The sequence below is a fragment of the Orcinus orca genome, chromosome 4 (genome assembly GCF_937001465.1).
Source record: "Orcinus orca chromosome 4, mOrcOrc1.1, whole genome shotgun sequence".
NCBI lineage: Eukaryota > Metazoa > Chordata > Mammalia > Artiodactyla > Delphinidae > Orcinus > Orcinus orca.
Window position 1 is genome coordinate 4754267 of NC_064562.1, and position 17538 is coordinate 4771804.

At 40.0% G+C, this 17538-nt stretch overlaps 1 protein-coding gene across 1 annotated transcript in view; it reads left to right on the top strand.

Annotated features, from left to right (window-relative positions):
• RXFP1 (relaxin family peptide receptor 1) overlaps positions 1–17538 on the top strand; it is a 96648-nt gene that overhangs the window by 28713 nt on the left and 50397 nt on the right. Inside the window, exon 2 of the mRNA XM_033421554.2 lies at positions 827–964. Within this exon, the coding sequence (XP_033277445.2) occupies positions 827–964 (138 nt within the window). The remainder of the gene's footprint in view (positions 1–826; positions 965–17538) is intronic.

Sequence of the window (17538 nt, forward strand, 5' to 3'; positions counted from 1 at the left end):
CTTGGATTCTACAATAATCTTTGAAATCCTACAAATCTGAGGTTTTAAATGGCACAGTTAATTTATGTCCCTCCACACAAAAACCTGCACATAGATGTTCATAGGCGCTTTATTAAAAATTGCCAAACCTTGCACACAACCAAGACGTCCTTTCCTTAGGTGAATGGATAAACTGTGGTACCTTCAGACAAAGGAATACTATTTAGTACTAAAAAGAAGTGAATTACTAAGCCATGGAATGACACGGAGGAACCTTAAATGCATATTACTTAGCAAAGGAGGCCAATGTGAAAGGGTCGGGAACCATTTTATTTGATGCTACAGCACGGCGTCTTGCGCAGGACCTTGCCCTCGGGAACTACCCCCCATATGAGTGAGCATGGGCTGTGCTTTCCCGTTTCCGCCCCTCCTCTTCCCCCAGTATCAGACCAGCCGTAATTCTAAGCCAATGGTACCAATGCAAGAAAGTCTTGATTTTTAAAATGACTGGATGAAATATTTTTGAAAGAGAAGAGGGGAATTGAGCTCAACTGTAAAGTATGGGCAGACATTTCATAGAAAAAGAGGGATGGTGAGGACATTCCAGGTGGGAAACATGAGAAAAAGCAAAGAGCGGAGAATCCTGGCATCTCCTGGGGACACGGAAAAGAACATGCTTTAGGGGTGGAGGTTCTTGGAAAATAGTTGGCGTCAGGCTGGTGCGCAGGGTGAGGCTGCATACGGACGGTGGTGCCTGCCAGGCTGACAAGAAGGAAGGTCTGTGCAACGTGGGGAAACCACTCTTTGCAGTGCCTTGGGTAAACCTCTCTCCCCTCCCTCCTCACAGTTGCTCCCGGGAGCGGGCAGGATGTCGCATGCGCCCTGGGCTACTTCCCCTGCGGCAACACCACCAAATGCTTGCCTCAGCTGCTCCACTGTAATGGTGTGGACGACTGTGGAAACCAGGAGGACGAGGACAACTGTGGTGAGCGTGCCCCGAGTCACAGCTGGATGGGGTCGGGTCACAGTAGCACCAGGGGACAGAGGACCAGGGTCAAGTTGCTGAGACCTCTCGGTACAGAGAGAAATGAGAAAATGAAGTTGAAATACAAAATATATGGCGCTTAAGGAAATCTTACATTTATTTTACTAGCTTAACATATCCATTCTTATAAAGAAGATGCGGTTTTATACATATATATGTTTGTGTGTGTATACATAATATATACACAGTGGAATACTACTCAGCCATAAGAAACAATGAAATGATGCCATTTGCGGCAACATAGATGGACCTAGAGATGATCGTACTAAGTGAAGTAAGTCAGACAAAGACAAATATCATATGATATCACCTGTATGTCGATTCTAAAATATGACACAAATGACCTATTTACAAAACAGAAACAGAATCACAGGCATAGAAAACAAACTTATGGTTACCAAAGGGAAAAGGGTTGTAGGAGGGATAAATTAGGAGTTTGAGATTAACACATACACACCACTATATAGATAAACAACAAGGACCTAGGTATAGCACAGGGAATATATTCTTTTTTTTAATTAATTTTTATTGGAGTATAGTTGCTTTACAATGTTGTGTTAGTTTCTGCTGTACAGCAAAGTGAATCAGGTGTACATATACATATATTCACTCTTTTTTAGATTCTTTTCCCATATAGGCCATTACAGTGTATTGAGTAGAGTTCAGCACAGGGAATATATTCTTTATCTTGTAATAAACTATAATGGAAAAGAATCTGTAAAAGAAAAAAAAATATATATATATATATATTTACTTACTATGACATATATATGTACAACTGAATCACGTTGCTGTACACTGGAAATTAACACAACATTGTAAATCAACTATACTTCCATTTTTTAAAAAAAAATCCATTCTTTCCTGTGTATTAGCTCAGATTCTGTGGGGCAGCAATCCCAGCTGGGCTCAGCTGAGATCAGCTACACGGTCTTCCTGCCTCTGCTGCGCTTTCTCGATGCCTCTGCAGGCCTCTGTGGGTTGGCTCTGTCCCCGTGCCTGCAACCTGGGCTGAGACAGCTGGGGACACTGGTCCTTCTGCCACATCCCTCCCAAAGCACATCACAAGGCCAGCCCTGTTCCAGCAGGGGAAATGGAGCCCTCCTCCTGCAGAGAGCAGCTCAAAGTTAAGTGCAAGGACCTCAGACAGAGGGAGGGCAGGCTGCAGCCACGCTTGACACAGTTGGTATTACATTTGCTTTTCCCACAGACATTAATATTAACTCACAGTGACTCAAAGAGTCCCACCTGCATGACCTTAGGAAGGTCTGTCTTTTAATTTAAATATTTCCAGGAGCAACCACGATTTGTCTGTTTATTTATCTTATTGAAACAGCAGCCGATATTTGAAGAAGTGATATTTTTCTACACTCTTGATTTTGTAGTTATGTGTGTATGCAGGGGTGTGTGTGTGTATGTGTCCTCTTGATTCAGGGATAGTTATTCAGGAGGTGGGTAAGCTCTCCCCCATCTCCTGAAAATGTAACTGTAGTTTATTTGGGGGGGAGATAAATTATGCAGATTTCTATTTGGTCCTGAAAGATGTTCATTACTCTGAATCCTGGTGAATTTTAATAGAGAGAATATAACACTAGGAAAGACATTCAGGTCTCTTTCTTCAAACTTAGAGTTGAATTCTGATGACAAGCATGGGCATGACTCTTGTGGAAACAGTACTTAATGGGAAGCAAAATCAGGTTGGAGATGCATCCTCCGTAACTGTTTCTTCTTTCCCTCCCCTTCCTGCAGTGTTTTCCACTCTCTGCAGGTCTGTGAACAGCCTCTCCCTCTCTGTCCCGTCAGTCATTTCCATGTGTCTCCCCTTCCATTCCTCCTCTCTAGCTGCCCACCCGCATTCCTTCCTTTACTCTCTCAACTCCCCTTCTTATTTTCATCCTTCTCTTGTCCTCCATTCTTTTTCAAATCAAATCCACCTCAGTATTCATAAATTAGATTTTAATGATTATTTAGCTCACTCCATTAAGTTTATAAGCTGCTCATTATACAGATTTTAACACCTTTACTTCCAAAGAAAAAATCCAAGGAGTTGCTTTTAATTTCCAAGTAGCTGTAAAAACATTCCTGCCACGCCTACCCCACCCTTGGGCTGAGTTGCCCAGAAGGGTGGTTTTTATCTTATGGTCAGTGGACTCTGAGAATCTAGAAAATCTTCAGGCACGGTGCGGTGCAGGGTCTGTAAATCCCCTGAAAACTATGAAATGTTGTGCATTTGTGTACACGTGCATTTTCTACAAGAAAAGTGCTCGTAACTTAACAGCTCTGCAAAACGTTTAGAGTTTTTAAAAGGCAAAAAGCTTCCTTATTCCTGTCATTGGCTAAAACAGAAATCTAGAAAAACAATTTCATCCCAAGCTGGAATCAGTTTCTCCCAACTAGCACTCTAAATCTGTCCATATAAAACCAGTAGTTGTGAGTAGTTTACGACAGTAATCGCAACAGCAACAACTTTCCCTTACCTTCTTTAATTTCTTTTTCTTTTTTTTGACAAGGAACTAATATTTATTAAGCACTTAATGTATACTAAATACCAACATTATACTTTAAATTTTTTAAATTTTATTATGGTAAGGACACTTAACATGAGATCTAGCCTTTTAAATTTTGAAGCAATTTTTAAGTCGGCCTTACTGTTTTTGTTTTTTTTTAACATCTGTATTGGAGTATAATTGCTTTACAATGGTGTGTTAGTTTCTGCTGTATAACAAAGTGAATCAGCTATACAGACGCATATATCCCCATATCCTCTCCCTCTTGTGTCTCCCTCCCACCCTCCCTGTCCCACCCCTGTAGGCGGGCACAAAGCACCGAGCTGATCTCCCTGTGATTTCTTTTTAAAATAGAAACAAAGCTGTAGCAAGATTCCTCAACCAGGCATCAGAAGGCTCAGGCTCAGATCCTGGAAGTGCCTCTTTCTGTCTGTTGGTACTTCAGCAAATCATTTCTTTGTGCTAAGTCCCGTTCCTTACTGTGAAATTGGAGTAATAAATTTATTGTGAAGGTGAAGTGAGTTACAGGGGTAGAAATGCTTGTCCTGTAGCGGGCACGCAGTAAATCTGGGCAGACCAGATTCCTGACTACCATACTTAGCCGTTACTCTGGAATTCACCTCTTTGAAATTCTATCCGAGGAACATTTACATTTGATTGGACTCCAAACCAGCGAAGTACTGGTTTGTAGGTGTGAAGGGAAGTATGAAGCAGGTTGAGGCAAGGTGGTGGAAGCAATCTGTCCCCAAGATCTTGCTAATATATCATCTTAGGGATCTCGGACATGAGCAGGGAATGGTGTATACTACTAACTTTTATGAAAAAGAAATATTCAGAGCATGGATCAAATAACTTAAGTTCTAGCTACATGTGCGTATAAATACCTTAAATATTAGCATGTGAAAATAAACAGCATTTGTTTAATCAACTATTACTAATTATTAAAAATACAGGGGACATTTGGAAAGCAATTAATATTTTAAAAACGAAAAAGAGTATGCTCTTTTAAAATCTTTGTTATTCACCATTGTTGACATTTAAAAATCCCCACGTCCAATTTTGGAAATATGGGGAAAATCATAATCCACTCTTATGAAGACATGCCTTTGTAACCAATATTATGTTAAACTGTTCCTGGTCTTCTTATGCCAGGATTACATAACTCTCCTGAAATTCACCTAGACGAGCAGATCCCCAAATGCAGTTCAGGATCAAACCCATCAGCGGCATCTAGGAAATTGTTAGAAATGCAGGTTCTCAGGCTCCATCCCAGCCCTATGGACTCAGAAACTCTGCCACTGGCCCTGCAGTTTCTATAAGCTCTTTGTGTCATTCAGATGCACAGCGGACTTTGAGAACCACTGACCTAAACCCAAGTGCGCAGGAAGTAAGGGATGCACGCGAAATAGTAGCCACAGCAGAACTAAACTTAAATCAAGACTTCAGTATGGCATGCAAGCATTCTAACTTGCTACCAAACTCCATTATTACAATTATTATCAATTTTTTTGTTTCTATAAGAAAAATTGACACTCTACTAGTGGCAGTCATCTGGAAATTCCAAAAAATTGAACTACACTCAAAACCTCAAAGGTGGCCAGTTGAGATGCACTGCTATTCATGCATGAAAGGGTTGGAACTTCCCAAGAGGAACGTCAGAATTTCACCATTTTTACAGTCCAGGTCATAAAAATTATGAGATGTAGTTATTCCTTCCTGCTTCTCATTACTTTAATCTCCTTCACCAGCTGTGGTTTTTTCCTTCATTTTATAGTATCTGGATAATTTATGCTCCCCCAGCTGTTCATTTTTAAGACATCCATATTTAAATTTGGTCTAAAATGACCAAGTCAGAAAGTTGGTCCTTTGCAGAATATGTCAACCTCATGCATATTTGAATAAGCAGCATTAAATATATTTGCAATCACATAAAATACAATATCTTAGATATAAAAGGAAAACCCACAGCTAAAAATCACTTTCAGAGTGATCATTTACAGCTTAGTATATTGTCAAATAAAAAATCTTTTTCTAATGGAAGGGGGGACTTTTTTCTTGGTTAGACCTTTTAAAAGATACATCCTAAAAAAAGTAGCTCCAAAAAGCTCTCCCTTATTTCCTTAAGCTACTTAACTTTGACACCAATAGTAATTATTAAAGTGGAGAAAAAAGTCAAACGGAAATAGTGGTAATAAAATTTAAGGAAGTCACTTAAAAAAAAAATGAAACACCATCAAATAAGTTAAACTGCCTTCCCATGGATTGAACTATAATATAAACGAATTATATTTAGAAAGAACTGTTACTTTTGTATTATCACAGACATCTTAAACAAGTAGTCTAATTTGACTATAATTTTCCAGTTCTCTTAGACAACCCATAGAAAACAAAAGAATATAAAATATTTTTAAAAAGTAAAATATCTCAGTACAAAAAGCATAAGGTATCCAACCACTGAACATTTTTTATGGACACAATGCGAGGAAAAGTTTAAATCAAGTTTCTGATATAAAATGATTAAAGTTTTCAGTTGCATTCACAAGGATTCCTTCTTTCTAAAATATCTGGGCAATACAGAATTTATATCTATATGTCTACTAGGCAGTTACTCTGGAGTTCACATCTTTTTCATTCTATCCCAGGAACTGTTTACATTTGACTGAACTCCAAACCAGGGAAGTCCTGGTCAAAACTGATTGCACCGTTTTTATAACTTTGATCTTTACTGATAAACTCCAATATGGAAATGTACAAATTTTTCCCGAATTATGCCATTTGATATAATTCCCATATGTTTCTGCCATATATTACTAACCCATTTATTGATCTCCGCAGAACTATCACAGATGCAATCAGAAAAGAGGCCAAAAAAGAAATCTTTGAGTGATTACAGTAGTGTTTAGTGTGACAATGACGAACCAAAAAAGGAGGGACCATTCAGTGTTTCAGCTAAAACTCTTAGATACTTGGGAGAATGTCTGGGTAAATACCAAGGGAACCTGATTACAAAAAGGTGTGAGACTCTCATTCAGGAATTATCTTTGTCGATTTCAAACTGAGTGCCAACTTGGTAGTAAAAGTGAAATATTAAAATAGCATCAGAGGGGTGGGGCTCCGTCCCTGCGTCTGACACCCTCACATCTTACTTCTCTCGGCCTTCATTCTCTAATCTTGGAAAACGGAGATCAGCAACATTATAATGAATGTGCTTTGCGATCTCATGACGGTCTATAGTATGCGTTAAATAGAATTTTGGCCGGGAAAGTGGACTCTTATAACCTGAAGCACTTTAAAAATAGCAAAGGATTGAAGACCTTCAAGATGGCAGAAGAGTAAGACGCGGAGATCACCTTCCTCCCCACAGATACACCAGAAAGACATCTACACGTGGAACAACCCCTACAGAACACCTACTGAACGCTGGCAGAAGACCTCAGACCTCCCAAAAGGCAAGAAACCCCCCACGTACCTGGGTAGGGCAAAAGAATAAAGAATAAACAGAGACAAAAGGATAGGGACGGGACCTGCACCAGTGGGAAGGAGCTGTGAAGAAGGAAAGGTCTCCACACACTAGGAAGCCCCTTCGCGGGTGGAGACTCCGGGTGGCGGAGGCGGGGAGCTTCGGAGCCACGGAGGAGACCGCAGCCACAGGGGTGCGGAGGGCAAAGCGGAGAGATTCCCGCACAGAGGATCGGTGCCGACCAGCACTCACCAGCCCGAGAGGCTTGTCTGCTCACCCGCCGGGGCAGGCGGGGCTGGGAGCTGAGGCTCGGGCTTCGGTCGGAGCGCAGGGAGAGGACTCGGGTTGGCAACGTGAACACAGCCTGCAGGGGGCTAGTGCACAGCTAGCCGGGAGGGAGTCCGGGGAAAAGTCTGCACCTGCCGAAGAGGCAAGAGACTTTTTCTTACCTCTTTGTTTCCTGGTGCGCGAGGAGAGGGGATTCAGAGCGCTGCTTCAAGGAGCTCCAGAGACGGGAGCGAGCCGTGGCCACGGCGCGCCTCACGCTGGTGCAACGTCACGCCGGCCGGCGCCTCACGCTGGTGCAACGTCACGCCGCCTCTGCCACCGCAGGCCCGCCCCGCACGCCGTGCCCCTCCCTCCCCCGGCCTGAGTGAGCCAGAGCCCCCGAATCAGCGGCTCCTTTAACCCCGTCCTGTCTGAGCGAAGAACAGACGCCCTCAGGAAACCTACACGCAGAGGCGGGGCCAAATCCAAAGCTGAGCCCCAGGAGCTGTGCGAACAAAGAAGAGAAAGGGAAATCTCTCCCAGCAGCCTCAGGAGCAGCGGATTAAAGCTCCACAATCAACTTGATGTACCTGCATCTGTGGAATACCTGAATAGACAACGAATCATCCCAAATTGAAGAGGTGGACTTAGGGAGCAGCTATATATGTTTTTCCTTTTTCTCTTTTTGTGTGGGTGTATGTGTATGCTTCTGTGTGTCATTTGTCTGTAAAGCATTGATTTTACAATTTGTCCTAGGGTTCTGTCCGTTGTTTTTCTTTTTTTTTTAGTATAGTTTTAGGAATTGTTATCATTGGTGGATATGTTTTTGGGTTTGGATGCTCTCTTCTTTCTTTTTTTAAATTACTTTTTAATTTTTTAATAGTTATTTTTTTATTTTAATAACTTTATTTTATGTTATTTTATTCTTTCTTTCTTTCTTTTTTCCTCCCTTTTCTTCTGAGCCGAGTGGCCAAAAGGGTCTTGGTGCTCCGGCCAGTTGTCAGGCCTGTGCCTCTGAGGTGGGAGAGCCGAGTTCAGGACACTGGCCCACAAGAGACCTCCCAGCTCCACGTAATATCAAACGGCAAAAGCTCTCCCAGAGATCTCCCTCTCAACGCTAAGACCCAGCTCCATTCAACGACCAGCAAGCTACAGTGCAGGACACCCTATGCCAAACAACTAGCAAGACAGGAACACAACCCCACCCATTAGCAGACAGCCTGCCTAAAATCATAAAAAGGTCACAGACACTCCAAAACACACCACCAGACGTGGACCTGCCCAACCAGAAAAACAAGATCCATGCTTATCTACCAGAACAAAGGGACTAGTCCCATCCACCAGGAAGCCTACACAACCCGCTGAACCAACCTTAGCCACTGGGGGCAGACACCAAAAACAACAGCAACTACTAACCTGCAGCCTGCGAAAAGGAGACCCCAAACACAGTAAGTTAAGCAAAATGAGAAGACAGAGAAACACACAGCAGATGAAGCAGTAGGGTAAAAACCCACCAGACCAAACAAATGAAGAGGAAATAGGCAGTCTACCTGAAATAGAATTCAGAGTCCTGATAGTAAAGATGATCAAAAATCTTGGAAATAGAATGGAGAAAATACAAGAAATGTTTAACAAGGAGAACTAAACAGCAAACTGATGTATAACACAATAAATGAAATAAAAAATTCTCTAGAAAAAATCAGTAGCTGAATAACTGAGGCAGAGGATAAGTGACCTGGAAGATAAAATAGTGGAAATAACTACTGCAGAGCAGAATAAAGATAAAAGAATGAAGAGAATTGAGAACAGTCTCAGAGACTTCTGGGACAACATTAAACCCACCAACGTTCGAATTATAGGGGTCCCAGATGAAAAAGAGAAAAAGAAAATCACCAAGAAAATATTTGAAGAGATTATAGTTGAAAAAAATGAGATAGTTAATCAAGTGCAGGAAGTGTAGCGAGTCCCATACAGGATAAATCCACGGAGAAACACACCAAGACACATATCAATCAAATTACCAAAAATTAAATACAAAGAACAAATATTAAAAGCAGCAAGGGAAAAACAGCAAATAACATGCAAGGGAATCCCCATAAGGTTAACAGCTGATCTTTCAGCAGAAACTCTGCAAGTCAGAAGAGAGTGGCAGAACATATTTAAAGTGATGAAAGGGAAAAACCTACAACTAAGATTACTCTACCCAGCAAGGATCTCATTCAGATTCAACAGAGATATTAAAATCTTTACAGGCAAGCAAAAGCTAAGAGAATTCAGCACCACCAAATCAGCTTTACAACAGATGCTAAGGGAACTTCTCTAGGCAGGAAAGAAAAGAAAAGGAAAAGACCTACAAAAACCAACCCAAACAATTAAGAAAATGGTAATAGGAAACATGCATATCAATAACTACCTTAAATGTAAATGGATTAAATGCTCCAACCAAAAGACATAGACTGACTGAATGGATAAAAAAACAAGAACCGTACATATGCTGTCTACAAGAGGCCCACTTCAGACCTAGGGACACATACAGACTGAAAGTGAGGGGATGGAAAAAGATATTCCATGCAAATGGAAATTAATAGAAAGCTGGAGTAGCAATTCTCATATCAGACAAAATTGACCTTAAAATAAAGACTACTACAAGAGACAAAGAGGGACACTACATCATGATCAAGGGATCAATCCAAGAAGAAGATATAACAATTGTAAATATTTAGGCACCCATCATAGGAGCACCTCAATGCATAAGGCAAAGGCTAACAGCCATAAAAGGGGAAATCGACAGTAACACAATCATAGTAGGGGACTTTAACACCTCACTTTCAACAATGGACAGATCATCCAAAATGAAAATAAATAAGGAAACACCAGCTTTAAATGATACATTAAACAAGATGGACCTAATTGATATTTATAGGACATTCCATCCAAAAATAACAGAATACATTTTCTTCTCAAGTGCTCATGGAACATTCTGCAGGATAGATCATATCTTGGGTCACAAATCAAGCCTTGGTAAATTTAAGAAAATTGAAATCGTATCAAGTATCATTTCTGACCACAACGTTATGAGACTAGATATCAATTACAGGAAAAAAATCTGTAAAAATACAAATTCATGGAAGCTAAACAATACACTCTTTAATGACCAAGAGATCACTGAAGAAATCAAAGAGGAAGTCAAAAAGTACCTAGAAACAAATGACAATGAAAACACGGTACCGAAAACCTATGGGATGCAGCAAAAGCAGTTCCAAGAGGGAAGTTTATAGCAATACAATCCTATCTCAGGAACCAGGAAACATCTCAAATAAACAACCTAACCTTAAACCTAAAGCAATTAGAGAAAGAAGAACAACAACAACAAAAAAAAAACCCAAAGGAAGCAAAAGGAAAGAAATCATAAAGATCAGATGACAAATAAATGAAAAAGAAATGAAGAAAACAATAGCGGAGATCAATAAAACTAAAAGGTGATTCTTTGAGAAAATAAACAAAATTGATAAACCATTAGCCAGACTTCTCAAAAAACAAAAAAAGGGAGAAGACTCAAATCAATAGAATTAAAAATGAAAAATGAGAAGTAACAACTGATACTACATTACTACAAGCAAGTGTATGCCAATAAACTGGAAAACCTGGAAGAAATGGACAAATTCTTAGAAATGCACAACCTCCCAAGACCGAACCAGGAAGAAATAGAAAATATGAACAGACCAATCACAAGCACTGAAATTGAGTCTGTGATTAAAAATCTTCCAACAAACAAAAGCCCAGGACCAGATGCCTTCAGAGGCGAATTCTGTCAAACATTTAGAGAAGAGCTAGCAGCTATCCCTCTCAAACTCTTCCAAAATATAGCAGAGGAGGAACACTCCCAAACTCATTCTACGAGGCCACCATCACCTTGACACCAAAAACCAGATGAAGATGTCACAAAGAAAGAAAACTACAGGCCAATATCACTTATGAACATAGATGTAAAAATCCTGAACAAAATACTAGCAAACAGAATGCAGCAGCACATGAAAAGGAACATACACCATGATCAAGTGGGGTTTATCCTAGGAATGCAAGGATTCTTCAATATACGCAAATCTATCAATGTGATACACCATATTAACAAATTGAAGGAGAAAAACCATATGATCATCTCAGTAGTTGCACAAAAAGCTTTCGACAAAATTCAACATCCACTTATGATAAAAGCCCTCCAAAAAGTAGGCATAGAGGGAACTTACCTCAACATAACACAGGCCATATATTACAAACCCACAGCCAACATCATTCTCAATGGTGAAAAACTGAAAATATTTCCACTAAGATCAGGAGCAAGACAAGGTTGCACACTCTCACCACTATTATTCAACATAGTTTTGGAAGTTTTAGCCACAACAATCAGAGACAAAAAAGAAATAAAAGGAATCCAAACTGGAAAAGCCACTATTTGCAGATGATATGATACTATACATAGAGAATCCTAAAGACGCTACCAGAAAACTACTAGAGGTAATCCATGAATTTGGTAAAGTAGCAGGATACAAAATTAATGCACAGAAATCTCTTGCATTCCTACACACTAATGATGGAAAATCTGAAAGAGAAATTAAGGAAACACTCCCATTTACCATTGCAACAAAAATAATAAAATACCTAGGAATAAACCTACCTAAGGAGACAAAAGACTTGTATGCAGAAAACTATAAGACACTGATGAAAGAAATTAAAGACGATACAAACAGATGGAGAGATATACCATGTTCTTGGATTGGAAGAATCAACATTGTGAAAATGACTATACTATCCAAAGCAATCTACAGATTCAATGCAATCCCTATCAAACTACCAATGGCATTTTTCACAGAACTAGAACAAAAAATTTCACAATTTGTATGGAAACACAAAAGACCCCGAATAGCCAAAGCAATCTTGAGAAAGACAAACGCAGCTGGAGGAATAAGACTCCCTGACTTCAGACTATACTACAAAGCTACAGTAATCAAGACAGTATGGTACTGGCACAAAAACAGAAATATAGATCAATGGAACAGGATAGAAAGCCCAGAGGTAAACCCACACACATATGGTCACCTTATCTTTGATAAAGGAGGCAAGAGTATACAATGGAGGAAAGACAGGCTCTTCAATAAGTGGTGCTGGGAAACCTGGATGGCCACATGTAAAATAATGATATTAGAATGCTCCCTAACACCGTACACAAAAATAACTCAAAATGGATTAGAGACCTAAATTTAAGGGCAGACACTATAAAACTCTTAGAGGAAAACATAGGCAGAACACTCTATGACATAAATCACAGCAAGATCCTTTTTGACCCACCTCCTAGAGAAATGGAAATAAAAACAAAAATAAACAAATGGGACCTAAGGAAACTTAAAAGCTTTTGCACAGCAAAGGAAACCATAAACAAGATGAAAAGACAACCCTCAGAATGGGAGAAAATATTTGCCAACGAATCAATGGACAAAGGATTTATCTCCAGAATTTACAAGCAGCTCATGCAGCTCAATATCCAAAAGACAAACAACCCAATCCAAAATGGGCAGAAGACCTAAATAGATATTTCTCCAAAGAAGATATACAGATTGCCAACAAACACACAAAAGGATGCTCAACATCACTACTCATTAGAGAAATGCAAATCAGAACTACAATGAGGTATCACCTCACTCCAGTTAGAACGGCCATCATCAAAAATCTACAAACAATAAATGCTGGAGAGGGTGTGGAGAAAAGGGAACCCTCTTGCACTGTTGGTGGGAATGTAAATTGATACAGCCACTATGGAGAACAGTAGGGAGGTTCCTTAAAATACTAAAAATAGAACTACCATACGACCCAGCAATCACACTACTGGGCATATACCCTGAGAAAACCATAATTCAAAAAGAACCATGTCCACAATGTTCACTGAAGAACTATTTACAATAGCCAGGACATGGAAGCAACCTAAGTGTCCATCGATCAATGGATAAAGAAGATGTGGCACATATATACAATGGAATATTACTCAGCCTTAAAAAGAAATGAAATTGAGTTATTTGTAGTGAGGTGGATGGACCTAGAGTCTGTCATACAGAGTGAAGTAAGTCAGAAAGAGAAGAACAAGTGCCGTATGCTAACACATATATATGGAATCTAAAAAAAAAAAAAAAAAAGGGTTCTGAAGAACCTAGGGGCAGGACAGGAATAAAGACGCAGACATAGAGAATGGACTTGAGGACACAGGGAGGGGGAAGGGTAAGCTGGGACGAAGTGAGATAGTGGCATTGACATATATACACTCCCAAATGTAAAATAGATAGCTAGTGGGAAGCAGCCGCATAGCACAGGGAAATCAGCTCGGCGCTTTGTGACCACCTATAGAGGTGGGGTTTGTAGGGTGGGAGGGAGATGCAAGAGGGAGGAGATATGGTGATATATGTATATGTATTTAAAAAATAAAATAAAGTACCATCAAATTCTCAACTGCTATGAAATTTGTTGATTACATCCAGGCTTTTATTTTAAGGGAACTCTTTGAGTTTCCAGATTAGAATTTGCTAGCACTCCTTCTGTATTATAAACAAATGGCCGTGCAGAAAAAGGCTCCCCATCACAGTCATGCTAACCTATCCTCATCCCAGTTGGAGGCAGGTTGAATCACTCCACCATGAAGACCCAAGTTCAGATGCTCGCCTCGGCAGCCTCTGAACATCACCCTGCTCTGCACTTTAACATCCTTGTCTACAGGAAAAGGATGAAGACATTGGTTCCTCTGTTTCCATATTTGTATTCCTTTGATCCACAGGGAAAACGGAAGCTTCCTCTAATACATTTTGGGTGATGCAGTAAGTTAGAATCTGCTAAAAATGTATGTCCACCCAGAACCTCAGAATGTGACCTTATGTGGAAATAGGGTCTTTGCAAATATAATGAAGGTGAGGAGTTTCTGATTTCCCCCTGGTTCACCCCAGGCAGACCTTTCCCCTCTCCCTTTCTGGTCCAAGTCTCTTGTCTGGTCTGGGAACAGCAGAGCCCAGCTCTTCTTTATTTGTTTTTCCACATCTATTATCAGTGCTCAAACCTGGGCCTTTGACAATCAAATACTAAGAATTTGATTCTTTTGTTATCTGCAGACATCTGTGTCATTCCTTTTCCAAGGCAATGAAAGTGGAAAATTCTAGCCTCTTGCTACAGGAAAAGGGCAGAGTGCAAGGAATTCAAGGGAAAGGAAACTTTATTAATAACCCCGATTATTTGCCTGTCACTAATCTATGAGAATTAGACAAACAGTATTTATTTATGGGTATGATGGTGATGATACATATCTTTTAATAGGATTATAAGAATGTTTGAAGTGTATTCAAGGATCCTTTTAATTTTTAATTGGGCCTGCATTTAGAATTCTGGAACGCTAAATATCCTTTCATTTCCTTTTACACAGCTGTCAGGATGATGGCAATGCCAGGCAGTTTGATGTAGAACTTCCCTGTTTTCATTTTAGAATATTCCATTAAAGTTGGTAGTTTGTCTTTTTTAAGGTCAAAAAGACAGGAGGGAAAGTGACACAAGTCATAAATATGTGTATTGATACACAACTATGCATTGTACGTTCAAAAATGACTGGTTTTCTATTTGTTATTCTCAAAATAGAGTTGGAAAAATGCATGTAGCTGAACCCCTGGCTTTTCTATAAATACAAACCTCGCTTTAACTTCAAATATGTTTATCCAACAATGCTTCAATGATGTTTGAGTTAACTCCATAAAGACTTTCAGCTCAGAACGCTTCCTATGACATAGGACACAAAAGACAGTTTCTGTAGTGGCTTCAATTTCTTTTAAAAAATCCCCAGGATAATGTCACAGCCTTAATTTCTTCAGAGTTGCCTCTCAAGGTACTAGAAATAGAGTCACAGATGTAGAAAACAAACTTATGGTTACCAAGTGGGAAAGGCAGGGAGGGATAAATTGGGAGATTGGGATTGACATATACACACTACTATATATAAAATAGATAATCAACAAGGACCTACTGTATAGCACAGGGAACTCTACTCAATACTCTGTAATGACCTATGTGGAAAAGAATCTTAAAAAGAGTGGATATATGTATATGTATAACTGAATCACTTTGCTGCACAGCAGAAACTAACACAACATTGTAAATCAACTATCATCCAATAAAAATTAATTTAAAAAATAAAATAAAAGTACCCAGAAAGAGGCATATGTATTCCGTCAGCAAACAGCTATTGTCATTCAAATTCAAGGAGATCTCACACTACTGGTCTGATGAATTGGTCTGTCTGACCAGGCGACACCTCAAGGTCTATTTTAATGGCCCAGGGCACCTCTACTCTGGCGATCATTAATTTCTGAGAAAGAGATGTTCCACTGTGTCCCAAGAATGGGTGCTGAGAATTGAGGAAATATCTGAGAATCAGGGATGCTCTGCTCGGCATAAATCCACACTTTATAAATTAACCACATTGTAGCCAATAGGATTTATGCCTTCAGTTTCATGAACGTGTAGAGCATTTAACACACAGCATCATGGCACCCTTCTTTGTCCTGGCTTCCTCTCTGACAGAGGCATGAGTCCCTCGACTTTGAATACTCAAAATCCAAACATGAAAGGAGCCCAGGAATGGCCCCTGCAAACCTACAGGACTGCTTGGGAACCGTGCTCTGGCACGGCTGGCTGGTGAGAGGTGCAGAGTCCTGAGCTCCACCCCCAGAAACATTGATCTAGTAGGTAAGAATGGAGCCCAGAAATCTGCATTTTAACACAGTGGGTGAGTAGCACACCTGTTAAAGTTTTGAAATGATTCACTTCCCAACGCAGACAATTTTATTACCAAATTCAGAACCCCTTGAAAGTGATTAATCAGAGTGATTAATTCAAACAGTTAGCAGGCATCAGATCTGCTGGAGGGCTTGTTAAAATGCAGAATGCTGGACCCCATCTACAGAGTTTCTAATTGAAAGCTCCTGGAGTGGAGCCCAAGAATTTGCTTTTATGTGAAGCTCCCAAGTGATACTGATGCTACTTGTCCCAGATCTGCACTTTGAAAACCACTCATCTAGACTTTTATTTTTAACTTTTTATTTTATATTGGAGTATAGCCAATTAACAATGTTGTAATAGTTTCACAGCAAAGAGACCCAGCCATACATATACATGTATCCATTCTCCCCCAAACTCCCCTCCCATCCAGGCTGCCACATCACATTGAGTAGAGTTCCCTGTGCTGTACAGTAGGTCCTTGTTGGTTACCCATTTTAAATATAGTAGTGTATACACGTCAATCCCAAACTCCCTCCCCTCCACCCGTCTCCCCTGGTAACCGTAAGTTCGTTCTCTAAGTCTGTGAGTCTTCTTGTGCAAATACAGAAGCAAACAGTTCCCAACATGTATTAAAAGATGGCATATAAAAGGGTTAAACAAAATTAAAGCTATTTCTTTAAGGCTGATTTCTCCTTTCATCGTACTAGCCTGCATTAGTAATTCCAAGTGGGGATACAGGATTCAGCATTTCCCAAGCATATTTAACCACAGAACTCTCTTCTCAAGAAGAATCCTGGGAAGCAATTTGAGGAAAGCCTAATATAGCACCGTCACAACTATGCAGTGCCTTCAAGAAACTTGGACCTTTCCCATTCCCATCCAGACGTCAACCCTTGACACGCCACACACCCACCCCCGGCGCCAATGCCGGGGAATGTGAGAGCATGGAGAAGAGAGATGCATTCTCCAGAATTCAGATTGGTGTGTCTAACGCACCTTTCCATAAAATAAATTGTAACTAATACTAGATGCAAATGAAATAATGATTTACTATTTTATATACTTTATGAGAGCTAGTAAAAGTCATGTTTTAACTATATTAAAAGTACCTTAGAAGTCACTGAGGCAATAAAAATACATAAGCTAAGAAGATTAATTCCTATCGTACTCTCATAAGGAGATAAAATACATATATAAATAGGCACAGTATGAAGCAGATTATAATAAGTGTAACAAGATATATGAGCAAAGTGCCCTTAAATTACGGACCACTTGCATTCATCTTGTTAACAGCAACGTTACTAAGGAAAAGACATCTGATCCTTCTGATTGACAGGATTCTTCTGCTAAATCTAGCCGTCCTCCACTGCAACATGAGAAGGGCTCTAGTCAGAGAAAATCCCATAATGCAGTTCTTCCAAAACTTGTTGTAAGACTCCCCCAGGGCACTGATGGAATATATAGACCTCCAGACCCCATAT